Source organism: Mus pahari, chromosome 11 (assembly GCF_900095145.1).
Source record: "Mus pahari chromosome 11, PAHARI_EIJ_v1.1, whole genome shotgun sequence".
NCBI classification, from domain to species: domain Eukaryota; kingdom Metazoa; phylum Chordata; class Mammalia; order Rodentia; family Muridae; genus Mus; species Mus pahari.
The window spans coordinates 28,268,528-28,290,935 of record NC_034600.1 but is presented as its reverse complement, the minus strand read 5'-3'; the positions used below and the strand labels follow the sequence as shown (position 1 = coordinate 28,290,935).

Here is a 22,408-nt window from a genome sequence, read left to right as displayed (position 1 = left end):
TTTTTTTTTTTTTTTTTTAGTGTATATGAGCCTGCATGAATTTATGTGTGTGTACCACATGTGTAGAGATACCTGCAGATGCCCGGGGCATGAAATTTTGGTGTGAGCCCCTAAAGCGGGTGCTGAGATCCAAACCTGGGTCCTCTGTAAGAGCAGTTAAGAGTTCTAAACCTCTGAGCTCTGGGGTGGTAGTTGGGGAAAGGGGGTGGGGAAACCTTAAGTTGAAGATTCATGGGGAACCTCCCCCTTCCGAGCTATGTTCCATACCTAATGTTAGGTATTCAAATGTTAGTCTTTCCAAATGGCCTTTCAAGTGGCTCTTAGGTAACATCGGCTTTTCTTCTTGTTTTCCAACACTTGGCAATAGTTGCTCTGTCTTCCTCTCTGATAGGTTTCCTAAAAACCTTTGCCTCATTTAGCACTTAACGTTTTATAGTCAAGCCAGGCGTTCTCTGGGCACAGAGTGCCAGCCATAGGTAGGTAGGCACCCTTGCCAAGCACAGCTGGCTGTGCTAACCTTATTGGTTGCAGGCTAGATTGTATTTGGGGCGATATTTGAATGGGCCACTTTTCAATTTGAGACCTGTGCAGAAGGATCTGCCCCCTGGGAACTGTAATTTGGTGGTAGCTGTGTCTGGAACATATAGCTATAACTTGATTTTGCCTGCAAGACACCAAACAGTAGACCAGGGAATGAAAAACAAAGTTAAGGGTGGGTGTTTTAGGCTCTTTGCTGTGGAAGAAGGTTCAGTGGAAGAGGCCCCTGAGATGTGCAGCAGAAACAGCGGAGTTCCCTGCCACAACTCCTGCCACGGAAAAGGCTAATGCTTTGCTTATAATTTGCACAACTAAGAGGGTATTGTCACCCTATTTTGGAAGCCTGCTCTAAAAAGCATTGGAGTTGAATTGCTAATGGGTTGGAATGCTTTGTGGCCACAGGTAGAGGGGGCAGGAATGTACAACTAAAGTGCCTGGTAGTATCGGGTTATCCGGGATTGTAGCCCAGCTACTGGACTGAGTAACTTCTTTGCTTGATTTAGAGCTGACAGGCAAGCCAGATTTTCCTTTTGCCTTGCTTGAGCCGGCGAGTTACTTGTTAATGGATACAAAGTGACAAAGGCTTGAGTCAGCTAGGAGGTAGTTTGAAAACAGGCTTGCCATCTCAACATAAGACCTGGTCATTGTCACCTGGAGCATTTGTCCAACTAATGTGTGGCAGCTAATAATTGCACCTGGCATTCTTTGGAAGCTGCGTTTTTTTGTTTGTTTGTTTTTTGTTTTTTTGTTTGCTTTTTTCGAGACAGGGTTTCCCTGTGTAACCCTGGCTGTCCTGGAACTCACTCTGTAAATGAGGCTGGCCTCAAACTCAGAAATCCACCAGCCTCTGCCTCTCAAGTGCTGGGACTAAAGGCGTGCGCCACCAACTGAAGCTGGTTGTAAAAGATGGGCTAACCCTTGAATGCGTTTGGCTGAGCATTCTAGGATTGACTCTCGCGAAAGCATGGTAGGGTTGGAAGTCTCTGGAAATGCAGGAGAATTCAGGGAGCCCCGGGTAGTGAACATTCATACAAGCTGTTCAGAGTTCAGCGGCTTCGACCAGTAGGAGCCCAGGCCTCATCACAAACACGACTTTCTGCAGGGATGGTTTGGCTGTTGGACGCATGGCTACTTCCTCGGCCTCGGAAAAACTACTGAACAGTAGACACTGTTTTGGGTTTTGCTTTTGTTTGAGACAGATGTCATTGTGTAGCCCTTGGCTGGCCTCAAACTCATCATGTAGACCAGGATGACCTCCAACTCACAACAGCTTCTGTCTCCTTAGTGGTGAGATTAAAGGTGTGGCCCTCCACACCAGACCTGGAGCTCTTGTTTTCAAAGGATAGCTTCATTTCTTTGGTTCCTGGAAGGCTAGCTAGCTAACACCTAACTCAGACCTCAGGTCTTAAAAGCTAATTAGTGGTTCCTTCCCGACACTTATCCCCACCCGGACTCTGCCCAGTACGAGGAGGGCCCTGCACACGCAAGCCAAAGCTGTACCACTGGAGCCACACCCCTAGCTACTTTTAAAAGCTTTTAAACTTTTTTAATTTTCAAAAATATTCTTTTAGCTGGGCGGTGGTGGCGCACACCTTTAATCCCAGCACTTGGGAGGCAGAGGCAGGCGGATTTCTGAGTTCTAGGTCAGCCTGGTCTACAAAGTGAGTTCCAGGACAGCCAGGGCTACACAGGGTTACCCTGTCTCGGAAAAAAAGAAAAAAAAAAAATCTTTTATAGCTGGGTGGTGGCGGCAAAAGCCTTTGATCCCAGCACTTGAGAGGCAGGAGGATCTTTTAGTTCAGAGCCAGACTCATCTCCAGATGAGTTACAGGACAGGGCTGCACAGGGGAACTGTGTCTTGACAAACAAAAGACAGTAACAACTAAAATGATTTTATGTGTATGGAGGTTTTGACTGGTTGTGTCTATGTTCCATTTGTGTCCAATGCCTGTTAAGGGCAATCATAATTGGTTGTGAATCATTGTGAGGGTTCTGGGAATTGAACCCAGATCCTCCGCAAGAGCAGCCAGTGCTCTTAACCGTTGAGCCATCTCACCAGTCCTAATTTCTAAAGTTTTCTTTCTTTTTCTTCTCTTATTTATTTATTTATTTATTTAGACAGGGTTTCTGTGTATTCCTGGAATTCACTCTGTAGACCAGGCTGGCCTCAAACTCAGAGATCTACCTACCTTTGCCTCCAAATCAAAGACATTCACCACCACTGCCCAGCTAAAGTTTTTAGTTATGATAATACACACACACACGCACATATATACTTTAAAGATATTCATTTTTATGTGTATGGGTATTTGGTATACGTGTATGTCTGTGCCCCATATGTGTGCTGTGCCTGTGAACTGTGGAAGAGCTTTCAAAATTCCCATATATGAATTTCATCCTCAGAAAGTTTGATCTGAAGGTGTGGACCTCAGGGTTTTCAGAAGGATGCCCTGACAGTTTCAAGAGTGTCTTGAGGAAGAGCGTGGTTAGATTGAACTGGCAGAAGATCTGAGAGCTGAATTCTATGTCCGCTAGCACATGCGTACTATTTGGTTCATTATTTAAACGGATTTCTCCCACAGATATTACAACTATGTTTTTGGTTCCTACAAGAGACATCATGGCCCTGCTAGATTTCAAGATCAACCACAGTTGCAGAAGCTTCTGGTCTCCATTAACCTCGAGTCACAGTGTGATTCCTTCCCGAGCCTGTCTTCAGATGAATCCTGTAAGTACCTCTTGTAAAACGCAGTCATTGTAGAACATTTGTAAATTCAGTCGTAAGTATGGAAGGAAGGAGAATTAACCTGTCCTTCACCCCAGCCCTCAGAATTCACTACTGCCATTTCAGGTGTCCGTATGTATGTTGTTTATTGCAGCAAATGTTTTGAGTGAGTACAAACATTAATATAAATGTTTAGTTAATATATGTGTTTTTAATATGTGTGTGTGTGTGTGTGTGTGTGTGTGTGTGTGTTTTAGGTAAGTTTTAGGAAATTCACCAGCATCCCAAATGTAAAATCCAGACCCCAACCCCTGTATTAAAAAGAAAGACATGGGTAACCTGAGAACTAGAAGTGAGCCAAGTTCTCCTTTAGAGAGGTAGCCACGCATACCAAAGACATTTGACTTAAACAGAATGAGCTTGCTGTCCATTGGCAGAGGACCAGCTGAGCAGATGGAAGTTTATCAGACACGGACTTCCAAGCTGCTGAGTCGGGCCAAGGAAGGAGGTTATAGAGGGAGAGGCTCCATTTACACATCAACAGCCCAGAACTCACACATAGAGACCATTGTAGCTCTTTTTTTTTTTTTTTTTTAAAGATTTATTTATTTATTTATTATATGTAAGTACACTGTAGCTGTCTTCAGACGTACCAGAAGAGGGCGTCAGATCTCATTGTGGGTGGTTGTGAGCCACCATGTGGTTGCTGGGATTTGAACTCAGGACCTTTGGAAGAGCAGTCAGTGTTCTTACCCGTTGAGCCATCTCGCCAGCCCCATCGTAGTTCTTTTAATTGCACAACTATGTATGTCGGTGCCCAGGAAAAGAACTAATAAACAGAACTGGGTGAACATCTCTAGGAATGACTGAGATGTAATTTAGATACTGGTTTCTCTGTGGATACTCTCTAAAGCAGTGATACCCACAGTGCAGACACATACAGAAGGAGGTGGTTGTAAAGTCCAAGCCATCTTCCAGTACACACTAGCAGAGTCACTGCCAAACCTAAGAATCTCGTTTTGAAATTAGAATTCTATAGCTACATGTCTGAGTACTTAGCCGGTAAACCTTCTAACTACTCTATATGGTTGGATGTGTTCAGGGTCCTGTTTATATACTACTGCCGTATACTTTTTTATAGTGGATATGGGATGAGTTTAGTCAGGGTCCTTTTTAATATTAGCAGACAGAACTCATCTATTGTGGGGGAAAAAGGAGGCCTGCTTCAATTGCACTCCAAGTAGCAAAACGGTTCCGGTTCCGGTTCCGAGTCCGACATTTCACTCACTCAGCGCTGAGGTCATCAGACTGAAAAGGCTGTTCTGGTACAATACTGTCGGCTGAGTGTGTCACATGAGTGACACCCATCTTTTCCCTGCCTGCAGCCATCTGCCTTCTGGCAGCAGTCTGGAGGTAGTAGAAGGCGGTGACTCGCTCCAGATGTCCAGATGACATGGTACTAAGTCATTAACTGCAGCCTCCAGGGCTCTAGCTGTAGCGAAGTCTGCACTTGGGCACCTGTAGATGTTACTGTCTGTACCTTCTGTGCTCTCTCTCTCTCTCTCTCTCTCTCTCTCTCTCTCTCTCTCTCCCCCCCTCTCCCTCCCTCTCCCCTTTCTCTCCTCTCTCTCCCCTTTCTCTCCTCTCTCTCCCCTTTCTTTCCCCTTTCTCTCCTTTCTCTCCTCTCTCTCTCTCTCTCTCTCTCTCTCTCTCTCTCTCTTTCTCTCTCTTCTCTCTCCTCCCCCCATCCCCGCCCCCATGGCTAGCCTGCACCAGGCTGCACGCACTAAGACCAAATTTACTTAGGTCAGACTTAGGCAGAGGATGATTCCAAAGACTGAGGGATAAGGCCCTTTTTGGCCCAGTCAACTAGAACAGTATACTCTTATAGGTATTTTTGTTTTGAGACAAGTGTTCCTGTTTAGCCCAGGGTGGCTTTCAACTTCTGGTCCTCATGCCTCTATCTTCTAAGTGCTGGGATTACAGGCCCATTCCTCCCCTCCCACCGCGTCTGTGTGGAGTCCCATTCTTGATAGATAGGGACTTCTTGAGCGAGGCGAAGCTGGATTAAAAGCAAGTCTTAGAGCAGATTTAAGATGACATCCGGGGAAGGGGAAGTAGGTCGGATGAGAACAAGAGTACAGTGATCTCGCCGGCCTTGGGGGAAGTGGGAAGTTTAAGTAAAGACTGGGTACTGAAGACTGTATTTCAGGTCTGAGAAGGTGAAGAGGTGTGAGGCAGGGCCTGGGGGTTCAGGCTGGGGCATTTTGAGTTGAAGGAATCTACACGAGGCATGCCAGAGGAAAGAGAAAAAGGTATGTGAAAATACCTACAGGAGGGGGCTGGAGAGATGGCTCAGTAGTTAAGAGCACTGACTGCTCTTCCAGATGTCCTGAGTTCAATTCCCAGCAACCACATAGTGACTCACAACCATCTGTAATGGGATCTGATGCTCTCTTCCCATGTGTGTCTGAAGACAGCAACAGTGTACTCATGTAAATAAAATAAATAAATCTTAAAAAAAAAGTCAGTTAGAAAGAAAGAAAGAAAGAAAGAAAGAAAGAAAGAAAGAAAGAAAGAAAGAAAGAAAGAAAGAAAGAAAGAAAGAAAAAGAAACAGTAAAAGTGTAGAAAATAGCCAGGTGGTGGTGGTGGTGGCGGCGGCGCACGCCTTTAATCCCAGCACTTGGGAGGCAGAGGCAGGTGGATTTCTGAGTTCGAGGCCAGCCTGGTCTACAGAGTGAGTTCCAGGACAGCTAGAGATACATAGAGAAACCCTGTCACGAAAAAAATCAAACAAAAAAGTGTAGAAAATAAATTGTGTATCATTCTGGGATTAACAAAAGTTCACTAACCTTATCCCACAGATTCTCTACTCGTACAAGAACCAGTAGCTCTCCTCAAGGCCAACAGAGTTTGGGGAGCATTACGTGGTAAGTTCTGTGCAGTTTCATTGTCTCTGCAGTGGAATATTAGGTGTTGCTTTGTAACATCAAGCACAGCAAAACTGGGAAGAACTAGCTTAGATCCCTTCCGCCAAATGCTGCCCCAAGCTGAACCCCAGCGACGTTTGTCTCACTTAAGTGAGTCCCCGGGCCATAGGCCAGGCAGCTGAGGAGCTGTTCACGCCAGGCCCCGCCCTCGTCTTCTCAGAACAGCCAGCTCTGAAACAGGAGGCCTTCGGTACTCAGGGGGGTTTGTTTTTTGAGGGGGAGGCCTGGGGGTTGGTTTTTCAAGACAGGGTTTCTTTCTGTGGACCTGGCTGGCCTGGAACTCGCTGTGTAGAACAGGCTGGCCTCCAACTCAGAATCCTCTTGCCTCTGCCTCCCGGCCACTCCACCCCTGCCAGGCACTGCCTTTTCTTCTTTACTCGTTCGTCTTAGTTCCTCGTCTGACCTTTTCAAACTATTGTTGCTAGGTGTTTATTCAGAGCATCAGACAGGTTATCTGAGGGTTATGTGAGGAATCACGTAAGCAGGGTGGCAGGCAGCAGCATGTTTCCATTGACGTACATAAAAATAGCCAGTTGTAGTGAACTAACCGCACTCCTCTCTGCTATGCCCAGGAGAGTCACAGAAGCACATCCCAAGAATAATTCTTTGTTTTTGAAGAAACTGGGGTCACAGACTCCCGTCTTGTTTTCTTGGAGTTTCCTCATAAGTGCTTTCAAAGCTCCTCCCATGGCTCCATTCTTGGTGTGTGTTCCAATCCTGGCCTGTAATATTACAGAGCTCTCAGTAGCTCCAGTTAGTTCAGCTTTGGTTCGGGCTCAACCTAGTCCTTCTTACCTCCTTCAGGAGCAAGTACCCGTCTTCTCCAATATTCTATGCCTATGGATTTAGAAACATCGGCAGGTTTATAGGAGCAGAAGGGAATGGAAATGTGCTGCAACCTCTTTCCCCACCCCAGAAAGTAACCTGGGTGACTCCTGAGAGAGTTTGAGAAACCGCTGCATAAGAATATACCTGCTCACTCTCGAGACAGAGGGTTTCAGTGAACCACATTCCGGAGCCCTGTTGCCCCTCACATTCATGTCTTGGGACCTTGTTGGGACTGGCTGCTCCTGGGGCCACATGCTTGTGTCTGAGTGGGGCAAATGGAGTGAGGGCAGCCTTGCCAGGGAGGACGGAGAGGATTGGGAGGACTGCCTGGGAGGACTGAAGACTGGGAGGACTCACTGTGCCCTGGAGCCACACAACCTTGGCATCCATAGGATCAGAGTTATCTGATTTTTTTTGTTTGTTTGTTTGTTTTCGAGACAGAATTTCTCTGTAGCCCTGGTTGTCTTGGAGCTCACTCTGTAGACCAGGCTGGCCTTGAACTCAGAGCTCTATCACCTGCCTCTGCCTCTCAAATGTTGGGAATAAAGGCAAGGGCCCCTGCCAGCCAATTTAGGTACTTCCTGAAATAACCAGTCCTTTAGCATAAACATTTTTTCTTTGACTGCTTTTCACTTATTAGGGAGTTAATAGTTCATCAAGAGGCGTTTGTCTTAAGCATATAAATAAAGTAGAGGGGACTGGTATGAGGAGATCAGGTGCACTTATTCACTGGATATAGAAACCGTGGCATTGCTATGTTAGAAGAGCATTAGGGGTCACAGGAGTGCTACATTTTAGAAAGTGTGGGTGCAGTGCTTGCTTTGTAAACTATTCCTCCTGTGGTTGTGAATCTGTATGGACACTACTTTTATTTCCATTTTTTATCTTGTAAATAACACAATGTCTTTTACTTCCCCCAGGTTTAGAGACGTTTAGCCAGTTAGTTTACCAAGACTCTTTCGGGACTGTAAGTATTCCTTTGTGTCTTGCTGAGGCTGGCTGGATAGGCCCTGATGTTAGAATGCAGCCTACCGAGCTGTCCTTCTGAAAGTTTCTTTTCCCAATAGAGTTATCTTATAAAGTGCATGCGCTTTTGGGTCCTACGTTTTTATGCAATGCTTGTAGATGGTTGTAGTCTTTGTTGAACTTGAGGAGAAAAACATTCAAAAAGAATAAATAAAAATTTTATCTTGCCTCCTAGTTCACCATCAATGAATCCAGTATAGCTGATTCTCCAAGATTCCCTCACAGAGGAATTTTAATTGATACATCCAGACACTTCCTGCCTGTGAAGACAATTTTAAAAACTCTGGTAGGTGATTGCTTTATCGGGTCCCTTGCTCCTCTGCCCCAATGGTTACTTTCTTTATGTTTCTTGTGCCATCTTAGAAGACTGGAAAAACTCGTTTTTCTTGCCCTAAGTCTAAGCACTGGGTGACCTGAAGCCCTCCCTGATAACAGTGTCCCTTGGTGAAATAGAACCATGCCTGAGTGGCTCTCCCTGGTGCTGCCTTTGCATCACAGACAACATGAATTGGCCAAGACTGCTAAGAGAATGTTTGTTTGTTTGTTGTTTTTGTTTGTTTGTTTGTTGAAGCCGGGGTCTTGGCATGTAGCCTAGGGTGCTCTCAGGCCCCTGGGCCATGGGGTTACCAGCAAGCCCTATGTTCAGTGAGATAGATAGGCAACTTTAATGCTCCCATGGACACGTGTGCCCGTTCTCATTACCCAGACCACGGCTCTCGACATAGCCTGGAATAAATGGCTAGAGTTTTTAAGGTGACAGAGAAAAGGGTTTTTCCTTTGGAAATGTCCCAAAGAGAATATGGGACCCTGGGATGGAGGGATGGGAAGGTTGATTATAACTGCCTTTCCCTGGGGTCTTTTCATTGGTTTGTCTCACTAACCACTTGCTACCTCTATAAGCTGCCTAAGCTTTTTAGAAGACTACAAAGAACTTTCATATATTCTGAAACCAAGAATACATGAATAAAATTTATGAATATTTGAATATGAATATAAGGAATATATGAATATAAAAATTATAGATATATGAATTTGAAGCTTATGATTTAAAAATTTTAAATACTTTCTCAATTTACTTAAAGCGTTTCTTTGCCTGAATCTCCCTATTATAACATCTGATGGGCACCTGCAGTAGGTTACTCAAATATTAGCTTGCATCTCCTATTAAAAGGAAAGAATGCATCTTAAAATAGCTTCCACGCAGTTATCAGGAGCAGGAAGCTAATGCCATGTGCCCTCTGTCTACTGGCAATGCAGATTCCACGGCTGGTGGAGCATGGCCACCTAGGGCCTGTGTTGAACTTCCTTGTCCCATTTCCTCATTGACTTCCAGCCTGGGCTGCTCTCTTTCCTCATTTTGAAGGATCATGATATTTTAAAAGCCCAGTTACTTTTAGAACATGTCTTAGCTCATCTGTTTCCCACATGAGCTCCTGTTTCCCTGGCAAGAATAAAGCAGAAGTGGGCTGTGTCCTCAGACAGTATCAGTTGGCCCGCTGTCTCACTACGGGTAATATACACCCCTGATGGCTGAGGTGTTGTCTGCAATGTTCTCTACTGTCAAGTTATTTTTAGGGTATTTTGTGCTTTTAAGCACCCTGTGGGAGAAATGGTGAGACTATGTAAGAATTGCCATAGTTCATCCTCAGTTTCACCCACCGCTGTCCTTGCCTAGTCAGAGGGTTGCCGCTCTGATCGGTCACCACGCGGTGGTGTCCCTGCTTCCGTCGCCTTCAGCATTTGGTAAATTATCTCCCATGGGAAGGCAGAACGTCCCTCTCCCACTTGCATATGCATTATTTTATCAGTCTAGATTATCATTTTGCTTGACAGATTATAATCTGTTACCACCCTATATATATAATTGTCAAGTTGGTCCTATGATGACCATCAGAAACCCGTCATTTATCCTTTTGAGGTGCATTCCCTAGCCTCTGTTCTTTTGGAACCATGATGTCCCAGGTTTATGTTGCCCTGTCTCAGTTTAGATTCAGGCTTTTTAAAAAGGAACCCTTTTATTGGTCAATATTTGGGCTGTGAGGGTCAGGCGGTTATTCCAACAAAGGTATGTCCCGACCTTACAGACCCTGGGGAACATACCCATGTGTGTGTTCAGTTTATTTATGTGAACATAGATGTATACATCTTTCCCTATGTCTCTCTGTCTATATCATGCGTTGGATCCAGTTGCTGCTGTGGGCCAGGAGAGACTGTGTTGACCCTTTGTTCTCACTCCCAGTTCATCTGTGGCTTTCAAAGACGTAAAGATCCTCCACCCCCCACCAACAATGGGGTGCCCTCAAACCAGTAAATGTTGTCCACCTGGAGATAGTGTCAGATTCCAGAAGCTGAAGACTTACCTATGCTTGTGCTATACATCTACAAATCAGGGTTCTCATGACCCCCAGTCAAGTTCAGTTCATTTCCTTGAGTGGCTGCAGAACTTAGAGAAACACATCTATCAGCCCATTATAAAGGACACTGTAAGGGCCACAGGTGAGGAAGTCCTTAGGGTTGGGATTTGGAGACTGGGCTCTTAGCCCTCTCTGGGCATGCCATGCTCCAGGAACCCCCTGTGTCCAGGGATGTAGAAACCCTGAACTTGTCCTTTGGGGTATGTGAGTCTTCACTGCATAGACATGGTGCGACAGGAAATGTGACTAGACAGGAAGGGTCTGAGCAAAGCCCGGAAGTCCTGCGGCTTCTGCATCCTCTCACTGTGCAGCATCCCTCCCTTGGGGTACAGGACAGGTCCCCTCTGGAATAAGTAGGGTCGTAGGACCTACTATCAGGGGAGATAGGTCAGAGAATTTCATTAAGGTCAGCTCCAAGACAGTTTATTCCTCCCTGGTATATATTACATTCAGTACATGGGGATGCCTAGTTTTTCTGCAGGCATTTGCTTGACCTGTATCGAGCCTAGAGTGAACTTCACCTCCCAGGGTTATCACCTTTCATATACATGGGAACTGTAAGCTTTATATTCCCATAAGTGCCTTGTTTCTCCTGCACTCTTCTTCCTAAGACAGTCTCGGCCTCTTCAGCCTCTATTCCTGGCTCCCTGACATAATGATCAAGTCATAAGCTTGCTCTCCAATTCAGCAATATCTCAGCTTCCTGTATACAATGTATATGCTCTGGGGAGGGCTCTAGTAGAGATGTTGGCTACATATGAAAGAAGCATTGATACTTTCTCTTCATTGTTTCTTTGCTAAAAGAAAGTACAGAAAAAAAAAAAAAAAAAAAAGCAGCAGCACTGATTGGAAGCAGCCCCAGTGTAGACAGATGAATACGTACTGTTTTCTTCTGTGGTACAGAATTCTCCCCATGTTTGCTTGCAGGATGCCATGGCTTTTAACAAGTTTAATGTTCTTCACTGGCACATAGTGGACGACCAGTCTTTCCCATATCAGAGTACCACTTTTCCTGAGCTAAGCAATAAGGTGAGTAACTCATGCCGTGGTTGTCTGTACACAAACATCTTCAGCATAGCTTCACCAGAAGATCGTAGCTTCAGTGGTTTGTTTGTTTTTTTTTTTTTTTTAAATAAATGGAATCAAAGTGTAACAGTTAGGTATTTATGGTTTAAAATATTTTTTTTAGCTTGCTGCTTAGCATTTTATTTCCAGAAATCTTTTTGTAATTGTTAAGTACTAAGTAATAAGATTATTACTGTAAATGTTATATAAACATAACCTCTGGGAGCAGCAAACATAGTTTAAAAGCTTAGTGTAGAAGACCTGAGCAGTTCATGAATAACATTAGTTAAGACATTCAGCTGCAGGCTGGAGAGATGGCTCAGTGGTTAAGAGCACTGGACTGAGTTCAAATCCCAGCAACCACATGGTGGCTCACAACTGTCTGTGACAGGATCTGGCGCCCTCTTCTGGTGTGTCTAAAAGACATCTACAACATACTTACATACAATAATAAATAAATCTTTAAAAAAAAAAAAGACACTGGGGGACTGGTGAGATGGCTCAGTGGGTAAGAGCACCCGACTGCTCGTCCGAAGGTCCGGAGTTCAAATCCCAGCAACCACATGGTGGCTCACAACTGTCTGTGACAGGATCTGGCGCCCTCTTCTGGTGTGTCTAAAAGACATCTACAACATACTTACATACAATAATAAATAAATCTTTAAAAAAAAAAAAGACACTGGGGGACTGGTGAGATGGCTCAGTGGGTAAGAGCACCCGACTGCTCGTCCGAAGGTCCGGAGTTCAAATCCCAGCAACCACATGGTGGCTCATAACCATCCGTAACAAGATCTGACGCCCTCTTCTGGAGTGTCTGAAGACAGCTACACTGTACTTACATATAATAAATAAATAAATCTTAAAAAACAAAAAAAAAGACACTCAGCTGCATAGTAGGATATTTATTTTAAATAGGTTTGGAAACATGTAAATGATCTTTTTTTTTTTCTCTAAAAACATATAAAAAGTAAGATATTTTGGAGATTTTTTTTCTTGTTAAGACAGGGTTCTCAGGCCCGGTGTGGTGGTACATGCCTTTAGGGAGACAGAGGCAATAAGTTTGAGGCAGGCCTGGTCTACACAGTAGGTTCCAGACAGCCAGGACTACACAGAGAGACTTCTCAATAAACAAAAGAAGAGCCAGTGTCTCCTCTTCCTCAGGCTGGCCTTGAACTTGCCACGTAGCTGAGGATGACCTTGACCCCCGCCTCCTCCCTCGTGCTGAGGGTATCTGTTGTGTTCAGATGGACTGTTCTAGAGCAGGGGAGCTGGGGAGCTCACCCCTGGGTCTCAGTTGAATCTCCCTGTAGTAGAGAATTCCAGCTGACATCGAGAGAAGCTACATGCCTTGTCCGGACTCTTGTCTATGGACACAGTTCCAGCTCTGAGGATGCGACCACTAGAGGCTGAAATGCTTTGGTGGTGGGCCACTGACACTTTTCACCTTTCAAGTGCACTTTCAAACAGAGGGGCAGAACAGTTCCATTGGCTCAGTACGCAGCTCCAACCGTCAGTCCATGACAGCTCTACCCATCCCTCTGCCTATTATTCTGAATCAAACCCCAGTCTTATCTCACTTGTGCAAAAGCTTGGCTTCACCTAGATGGCCTTCAATGCTCATATTTAGCCAAGTATCTTTTCCTCCCTTAAAAAAAAAAAACATTTTACTCATTTGCATTGGAACATATAAGATCCATGCATTGTGAATGCTAACATGAATTCTCTTTTCTTATTGTAAATTATTGTTATTGAAGAACCCTGTCTCTCTGTGCTGTCTTGGTTTGGCTGGCTACATTCCACAGTATCAATTAACTATATATTGACTTGGGGTTCGAAGGTCAAGATGATTTCTACAACCAGAACCTGAATTATGAGACATGTGCTAAACCTTATCTTTCAATGGACCTTTATCATTTTTACAACAAGTATGGAGCACTAATCTTCAAGTGACACAGCGAGATTGAGCTAATATTTAAACACAATTAAGTTCTTGTTTGGGGGGGGTGGATGGGTTTTTAGGTGATTGTAATTAAAGAGCTTGAAAGAGAAGAATCTGCGATTTATAATAATGGGTGAGTAGTTTTGACTCTAAACTTGACAATGGCAGTGTTTTCCAAGGTTTCGCTTTGGAGGCAAACATTTCACTTGTTTTGCTGTTTCCACAAAGTTGAAAGTAACAGTGGAAGTTCTTGAAGCAGGGAGGCACTGAGAGTCCCATCAGTGAATCCTGAATTCAACGGGCAGAAATTCACTTCTGTTTCTAGAAAATCATTTCTATTGATTTCTATTCTGAAACCACTAGTCATCCACTGTTTTATACTTGATGATAATAGAAAAACTGGCCAGCAAAGTCCAACAGAATTGTTTACAGTTCCCAGGACCAAATCCATCTTGCACATCTTAACTTGAATATTACAGGGAAGCTACTCTTTGTCTCATGTCTATACACCAAACGATGTCCGTATGGTGCTTGAGTATGCCCGGCTCCGAGGGATTCGAGTCATACCAGAATTTGATACCCCTGGCCATACACAGTCTTGGGGCAAAGGTAAGGAGTTTGTTTTACAGGTTGAAAAGGGGGCCTCTGTCTCTTAACAGTTAGGTGGTTTTGTTGTTAACTGTTGTTTGTGCAGCGGTAGTTCAAATGCTTCAGATGGGGTGAAGTATTTTGTGTCCCTTCACAATCACTGTCTAGGTTCTGCCTCAAGTATCAAAGGTGGCTGAGGCAGAACACCAGAGCATAAGCAGAACATGATGACTTATTAATTCCAGGTTATTGACTGACCAGCTTTGGGGAGAGCATAGGATGTGCTGACAGTTCTAGCAGTGGGAACAGCGTGAGGAAAGGCATGCAGAGAGAGTATGAGCGGGAACAGCGTGGACCAAATTCTAGGAGCTGCCATAGGTGGTGATTACAAATGTGAGCTCTGGCGCCAGCCTGTTCGTATGTGCATCCTGCTTTTGTCATTTGGAGAGTGAACCTTGGGCAAGTTAACACTTCACCTCCAGTTTCCCCATCTATAAAATAGGGCTAACATTTCTGAGCATCAAATAACCAATAGAAAGTATACAGCACGGGACGCAGCTTGACAATTTATAACTGTTAAGTACATAGTAATATCAGGGTAGACATGGAAAACAATGGGAACTGAATTGGAAAGGCATTGCTGGGGCTCCTGTGACAGCAGTGGGCTTTGGCAGCATGCCCTGGAAACCAGTGTAAACATCTGTGTAGAGAAGTAACGTGGTTTGGCTCCCACCTGGGGAAAACCTTTGTGAAAGCAACAGATTGGAAAGACACCGGGGTGGGGGGGGGGTGGGGTATCCTACACTGGGAGGGTGAAATGGGTTTGAAAAGCAATGAGCAGAACCAGAGACATTCTGGAGACACATGCAGGGGACTCAGCAACCACCGACTCAGGAGCCACAGAACTCGGAAATGAGAGAGTGTTTGTTTTGTTAGATCATATTAAAAGGCAGCTATAGTTTCTATTTGTATTGAGCAGAGAATATGAACTATGCACTGAAGCTCAAGAAAAAGTTGGAGAGTCACTGATATCTGAAGGGGATAAACCCTCAAAGTCTGTTAAAGCCAGCAAAGGGGAGCTGAGGAAGCAACTCTTGTCTTCCTGGGGAGAAACTCGGTGAATACTGGTACATGTGGTTGTCTTCCCTCTGTAAAATTTCTATAGTGTCACCAATATAATGTCCAGATGCGCAAGGTTTGCAGTGTTTCCTGTTATAATGATATCAGAGTAGGCCATAGTCAATAGAAACCATGCTTTGAATATTGATCGTTCCCAAGTTAATACTATGATTGGGTAGACATAGTCCTTAAGGAGCCCTAGGACCCAGCACACACAAACAAAGATGTCACAGTGTGTTGTGTAGCTGAGCTACACTTGTTGGGTTAGTGTGTCAAATGCATTTTTGACTATTGATATTTTCACCTTGCTTAGAGGTTTATTGGGATTCAATACCATTGTAAGGGGAGGACCATCAATAGCATAAAGATGTGCAAATTCAGGTCTCTGTGATTAATATCCTTATAAAAATAAATCTTTGCACTTTCTTCTAGGACAGAAAAACCTTCTAACTCCATGTTACAATCAAAAAATTAAAACTCAAATGTTTGGACCTGTAGACCCAAGTGTAAACACAACGTATGCATTCTTTGACACATTTTTCAAAGAAATCAGCAGTGTGTTTCCAGATCAGTTCATCCACTTGGGAGGAGATGAAGTGGAATTTCAATGTTGGTATGGTAACTCTAGACCTTTATTTTTTTCAGTTTTTGTTCTTAAAGTATCAATATACAGGATCTACATTAAAAAGGGATAATTTGGGGTGAAAGAAAATCTCTCCTTGTAAGGATTTAATTATTTAAAAAAAATGTGCATTTGAGAGGTGTAACAAGGTAAGGCTTAGGGAAGAAGAATCAAATAGAAGCTGGGCACATTGACTCCTGCCTATAGCAAGGTCAAGGGCCAGCCTGAGCTATAGAGTAAGACACTGACTCAAGAAAAAAAAAAAAGAATAAAAGAATCTATAACCAATGCTAGGTACATCTCGATTCCCTGTGCTCAAGAGGATGAATATGGAGTATTGCGAATTCAAGGTCAACCTGGGCTATAATATGGCTATAGCATGATTGTCTCAAAAAAACCTAAAAGACCAGGCAGGGATGAGATGAGTTTTGGTGGAAGGGTAACGACTAAGTAGGGACAGATTTTCAAGTAAGAGTTCTCAGCTTTGTAAGGGCCTGGGGTGGAGGGTGGGCCTTTGCTTTTTTTTTTTTTTTTTTTTAAAATGGAAAATCATTTCTGGAAAGAATATTGGCGTTAGAAGATTCAGACCCCCTGTGAATATCTTACAGTTTGTATGACTGATGATAGAGATGCATGCTGCTTCAACTGAGCACATCCAAATGTTTCTAACATTTCAGTCCCTGTTTTATTTAAGGGCATCAAACCCAAACATCCAAAGCTTCATGAAGAAAAAGGGCTTTGGCAGCGATTTTAGAAGACTAGAATCCTTTTATATTAAAAAGTAAGTCGTCTGAAAGCCTAACCATCCCTGGGCCTTAGCTCTCTGCTTTACTTTCTCATCTTCTCCACCCCTTACAAAAGTGGAGCCACGAACGCCCACTAAAGGAGGCAGCGCTGGGCCCTGTTCTCTTTATAATGGTGAGCATTTTGCAGTAACTACTGAAATAGAGGGAGAACTCAGCTCTGAGCCCTGGCGGCCCTTCGTCTTCCACACCATCCAGGCGCTAGAACCCATTCCCTCTGTCCTACAAGGCCTAGAGCCGCTCCTTTGCTCCTTACCATTGCTGTCCATGCCTGTTGGTAGTGATCAGAATTGAAGGCAGCTAGCTGCAGCTGCATTTCCAGCCTTCCACAGCCAGGGCATTGGTACTCAAGTGGTGGCTGCCTCCTTAGAAAATATAGACAGAGCACTTCCCGAAAGTTTGGTGGACAGTGCTGTTCTGCTGGGGATCAGCACATTTTCCCATAGGGACCAGACCACCCTTAAGTGCCATGGGCCTTGTGGAGTTGCAAATCTTTTTTAAAAAGAAAGCACTGCAGATTTTAAAGCCCATTCTTAGCTTAGCCAGAGAAAAGCGGGCTGCAAGCTGTGGTTTCCTAGGCTCTACTCTGCACAGATGCTCAAGAGTTCACACTGTTCCTATTAAGCTTTTGTATGATATTGTTTCTTTCCCTTTCAACTGTTTGTTATTGACTAACTGCAATCTGTGCCAGCTAACAGCAGAATGTTTACTGATGTGACATGACAAGACTAGGTGACAGTTTCCTTTCTTCCAAGAAACCTTTGGAAAGCCAAGAGATTATGAGAGTTCTGTTGGAACAGTTTTATGCGAGTTTGAACCACTTCTCCTATTTCAGAAAGCAGGACTTAGCTCTACTGTGCTAGGTTCCAAAGCGTGAGCTATGTGAGTTGCTACCCAGCTTTGCTTGGTTCTTCTATGCCAGTAGTTCTCAACCTGTTGGTAGTGACCCCTTTAAGACCACTGGAAATACCAGATACTTACATTATGGCTAATCACAGTAACAACAATAATAACTTGATAGTTGGGGTCCCCACGACATGAGGAACCTATAATAAAGGGTTTGAAGCCTTAGGGAGGTTGAGAAGCACCGCTCTATTAAGATGTGTCACAAACTTAGGGAAGGGAGCTCAATGCTGGGGCTGTGCACCCTGAGGCGCTCCCTGAGGGACCTCTAGTCACGTGCGGCTGGGTTTCACAGATCATCCTGAGACAGTCTGAGCTTAATCAGAAGGAAGGGCAGCTGCACCTGAGCAGAGTGAGTGTCTCTCTCACTCGGTGGTGGCCATGGAGGTGACTGGAGAACTCTGCCACATTGTTTGAAGAGGTGAACTGTAAGACCTAAGGGAAGCTTACATGTGAGGAAGACAGAAATGTGGATCAAAATGTAAAACTAAGTCTTCTATGCACGAGGGTATGACATGTATCCATGGAGCACTGATGGGTAACTCCTGCCTGTGGTGCTTTAAGCCTGTAGTGTTGTAAGGGAGTTAACTTTGTGTGTGCAGTTTCAGTCTAATCAGCAAGACATACTCTCTCAAGTTGTCTTGAGGTTGAAGAACTTTTTCCACCTTCCATGTCCCTTTCCCTTTACCTACCTTTCTATGCTGCCTGGACTACACAACATAGATGGTTCTATATAGCCTTATACTACTTGGATATGGTACCTCGCAACATTGCATGTTCTTGGTAGAAAACACACCTGTTTTAAGAGTGTTAACTTTATGATCCTAAATAACTGTCCATTTTTTCAATGTTAGGATTTTGGAAATTATTTCATCCTTAAAGAAGAACTCTATTGTTTGGCAAGAAGTTTTTGATGATAAGGTGGAGGTAAGAACTGTGAAGACTCCATCTCAGGCCTGGAGTGATGGCTCAGTGGGAGGGCTATTTGCTGTGTCAGCCTGAGGACCTGACTGTGAGCCCTAGCACTCGCTTTCAGAGTTGAATGTTCTGTCAGCAGTCAGGACAGATGGACGGACAGAGGCAGGGTGGAAGGGCTCACTGTTCACTGCTCAACTATTTGCTACTATTTGCTGAACTAATGCTACTCAAGGAGTGGAACCAATACTTCAGTTATGCACCTCCTGGTGATCCTCCCTGGCTCCGTAGACAGTACTAGTGCAGCGCTCAGACTCAGACGGAACTAAAACTCGTCAGCCATCAGCCAGCCTAAGGGACTGAGGGAGAGTCAAGGCGGAAACTAATCAGTGTGCATCATATACATACGTTGTCAAGAACAGAGCATGACCTAGTGTGTGCCTAAAAGCCAGACACCACCAGACACTGGGGCAAGAGGGTTTCTGGGACTTGCTAGCCTCCAGCATAGCTCAGATTCAGTTAGAGCCTTTCTCAAGGGAATCAGGTGATCAGAGCAAGACGGCACCCGTACCCCTGCACACGTAGTATGCACACTTTATACTATGCAGGTACGAAACTCCATCAGTACTATAGACAACTCGCTGTTTCCATCTCCCTTCTTTCCCCAACTCCTGTTGTCTCACAAGTTGAAGTAATCTGAATTAAGTTCCTTTTGGCTTTTAAGAGCAAAACACAACAAATGAGCTTTTTAAAAACAGTGTTAAAATGGTTTTAAAATATGTAAAAATCAGGACTGGAGAGCTGGCTCAGTGGTTAAGAGCACTGACTGTTTTTCCAGAGGTCCTGAGTTCAATTCCCAGCAACCACATGGTGGCTCACAACCATCTGTAATGAGATCTGACACCCTCTTCTAAAGTGCAGGCTTACCCGCAGGCAGAGTGCTATATACACAATAACTAGGTAAATCAATATATACTTTTAAGAAATATTTTTTCTGACAAAATTATTTCTTACAAGCCCAGCTGCCACTGTTACCTTTCTAGGGGGCTGGTGACCGTCTCATGGTTCCAAGTTAAGTAGAATATTGCTGTGGTAGAAATAGGTTTGAGGTGTACATATTAGCTATAGACAAAAGCTAAATATCCAACTTTGAAGGTTAATTTGAATAGCACATGGCACTGATCAAGAAAAAAGGATGTGTGATTTTTCTAAGATCTTAGAAATTTATGTTTACTAATCACAATCCCATGAACCTATCTATAAGATTGTATTTACTAGACCTAATATTGTGATTGCAATCTGTACCTCTAATAGCTTCAGCCGGGCACAGTAGTTGAAGTGTGGAAGAGTGAACATTATTTATATGAGCTAACGCAAGTCACAGGATCCGGCTTCCCTGCCATCCTTTCTGCTCCTTGGTACTTAGACCTGATCAGCTATGGGCAAGACTGGAAAAACTACTACAAAGTTGAACCCCTTAATTTTGAAGGTAAGCAAAGCAAACACCATGTAACTCCCACTGTCCTAAATCTAATCTGGATACTGCTCCACTGTCCTGAGGGGGACAACGTGTAGTCAGAGTGAAATACGTAGCAGACTCTTAGATTCTGTCCCCCGTTTCCATGGAGCTGCTTTTTGTATCTGAGATGTTTAAGTGCATTAACTTTGAAAGACACCTATGTTGCATTTAACACCTAAGTAAGGTTTTGGTTCCTTTACTAGCAATTCTATTTTATATAGTTTTTGTATTTCAGTCTTTTAAAAAATGATTATATGATTAAAAGTTTCAAAAATATTGATCCACTAGAAACTATGACTTTCTCTAGAAAGCATTTTCAGGATCAAAAAATAATTAGAAAAAATTGTTCTTAGATACTCTTTTGTTTTGTTACGAAATACCAAGGAATATAAATCAAAGATAAGTATAGTGGTAAGCCCATTAAAATGAAGCTAATATTCCAACTTGTATTTTCTCAAACATCACTAATAGGAAAAGCGGAGAGGGGTTGAATGTAGTGTCCAAACGAGTTTGTGTTTACCTAGGAAAAGTACCTGTACCCCAAGCTCACCACAATCCTCCATTATGTTGAAGAGCACTGAGCTAGGGTAGGATCAAGGCTCTGCTGCCTACAGGAGGGTACAGAGCGGTAGAGGGATGACTCTAGAAAGGAAACCAGGGCTGTACAGCTTAACCTTTCTCTCTTAACCACTGTCATGCAGGCTCTGAGAAGCAGAAACAACTTGTTATTGGTGGAGAGGCCTGCCTATGGGGAGAATTTGTGGATGCAACTAACCTTACTCCAAGATTATGGTAAGGAATTAAAGTGGGGCCAGCTGGCTTGAAGGATGCCTTGGCTTTTATTCTCCGTGTAAGCAGGAGAGCTCTTAATCTCCTTATGCAGGTGACTTAAGAAAAAAAACAAAGTCTAAACTGCTTTGGAAGCCGCATGTTTTAAATTTCAGGCCTCGGGCAAGTGCTGTTGGTGAGAGACTCTGGAGCCCTAAAATTATCACTGACCTAGAAAATGCCTACAAACGACTGGCCGTGCACCGCTGCAGAATGGTCAGGTGAGACACCTCCTTCCAGGAGCTCTTACATTCAGTGTCACTAGCCCCTGGAAGATATATTTCAGTATAACTGCCATCTTAAAGGAGTTAATAGCTTAAATTAGAATATTAAATCATTGCAAAGGTGGGGAGGGCAGGGATTTGCTAAGGTGCCATGAGATGGGAAACCACCATCTAAACTCTCTCTCTGTGTTGTCTGTCTACAGCCGTGGAATAGCTGCACAACCTCTCTATACTGGATACTGTAACTAAGAGAATAAAATAGAGATGTGACAGATGTCTACAACATTCCAGCTATGATCATGTTGATTCTGAAATCATGTAAATTAAGATTTGTTAGGCTGTTTTTTTTTTTAATAAACCATCTTTTTATTGATTGAATCTTTCTATCCCTGAATCAAACACTGAATCTTTTATGTGAGCAGCTTAAGAAAATAAAAGGAAAAGCTTTGCACTAGCACTCAGTATTCCAGAGGGCTGCGCTGTGTGAATAATGTCATCTTGCAATGGTTTAAAAGAGAAATGTCAAGCTAGAAAGAAGGCTCAAGTATTTAAGATCACTCTTGCAGAGGACCTGAGTTCAGTTTCTGGATCTTCATAACCACACCATAATTCCAGCTCCAGGGGGATGCAATGACCTCCACAGCCACCAGGCATACATCATGTAGGCAAAACACTCAAAAGTGTCTAAATAAGGTACGCTCCTCACAGGCCCAGGCTTCTGGACCCTTGCTCCCAGGGGGTGGTGCTGTTTGGGGAGGTTTAGGCAGTGTAGCCTTGCTTCAGGAAGTTCATCACTAGGTGGACTTCGAGAGCTCATTGCCTTGCTTCCTGCTGAGAAAAGAAACCCATTTCTAAGCTGTCCTGGCCAGGTTATTTTATCACAGCATCAGAGATGGCAGAGACAACCAGGGCCCAGCTGTGGTGCATTATAGCAAAGTATGCCCAACAGAATTAGAATGATAGCTCCAAGGCCATTCTGCTAGGTCTTGTCAAGTTCTTTCCACACCGAAGCAGCAATTTACCAGCCAGTTAATAGAACAGCATTCTTGCCAGGAATAAAGCAGGCAAGTGTCCCAGCTTTCCCCCATTTCCAAGGACCTACAGCACACGGGCCAAGCCACTTCTCTGGTTGAGTAGAGCACTCTGGTCTTGAGGACTCATGGCTTGATAAGTAGACAGTTCTAAGGCAAAAGTAGCTGAGCCAGATGTCAGAGTTCGAAGCACAGTTGAATATCCCTAATTTAAAAAAAAATCAGTTTGTTACTGCACTTAATTTACGCCTTACATTTCTTTCTTTCTTTCTTTCTTTCTTTCTTTCTTTCTTTCTTTCTTTCTTTCTTTCTTTCTTTCTTTCTTTTTTT

The 22,408-nt window shown here is 43.8% G+C and overlaps 2 protein-coding genes across 3 annotated transcripts in view; one reads left to right on the top strand and one right to left on the bottom strand.

Annotated features, from left to right (window-relative positions):
- Positions 1-21,511, top strand: part of Hexb (hexosaminidase subunit beta) — a 22,440-nt gene extending 929 nt beyond the window's left edge. The window contains exons 2-14 of one of the 2 annotated variants that reach the window (XM_021208195.2): positions 3,120-3,265; positions 6,129-6,194; positions 8,003-8,049; positions 8,284-8,394; positions 11,450-11,551; positions 14,006-14,135; positions 15,666-15,846; positions 16,550-16,636; positions 18,416-18,488; positions 19,791-19,965; positions 20,697-20,787; positions 20,940-21,044; positions 21,251-21,511. In XM_021208195.2, coding sequence (XP_021063854.1) covers positions 3,120-3,265; positions 6,129-6,194; positions 8,003-8,049; positions 8,284-8,394; positions 11,450-11,551; positions 14,006-14,135; positions 15,666-15,846; positions 16,550-16,636; positions 18,416-18,488; positions 19,791-19,965; positions 20,697-20,787; positions 20,940-21,044; positions 21,251-21,296 — 1,360 coding nt within the window. In that variant the 3' untranslated portion in view covers positions 21,297-21,511. The remainder of the gene's footprint in view (positions 1-3,119; positions 3,266-6,128; positions 6,195-8,002; positions 8,050-8,283; positions 8,395-11,449; positions 11,552-14,005; positions 14,136-15,665; positions 15,847-16,549; positions 16,637-18,415; positions 18,489-19,790; positions 19,966-20,696; positions 20,788-20,939; positions 21,045-21,250) is intronic. The other variant, XM_029543895.1, reaches the window with a different exon arrangement.
- The window catches only part of Gfm2 (G elongation factor mitochondrial 2), a 36,909-nt gene continuing 35,900 nt past the window's right edge, over positions 21,400-22,408 (bottom strand). Inside the window, exon 21 of the mRNA XM_021208189.1 lies at positions 21,400-22,283. Coding sequence (XP_021063848.1) covers positions 22,146-22,283 — 138 coding nt within the window. The 3' untranslated portion in view covers positions 21,400-22,145. The remainder of the gene's footprint in view (positions 22,284-22,408) is intronic.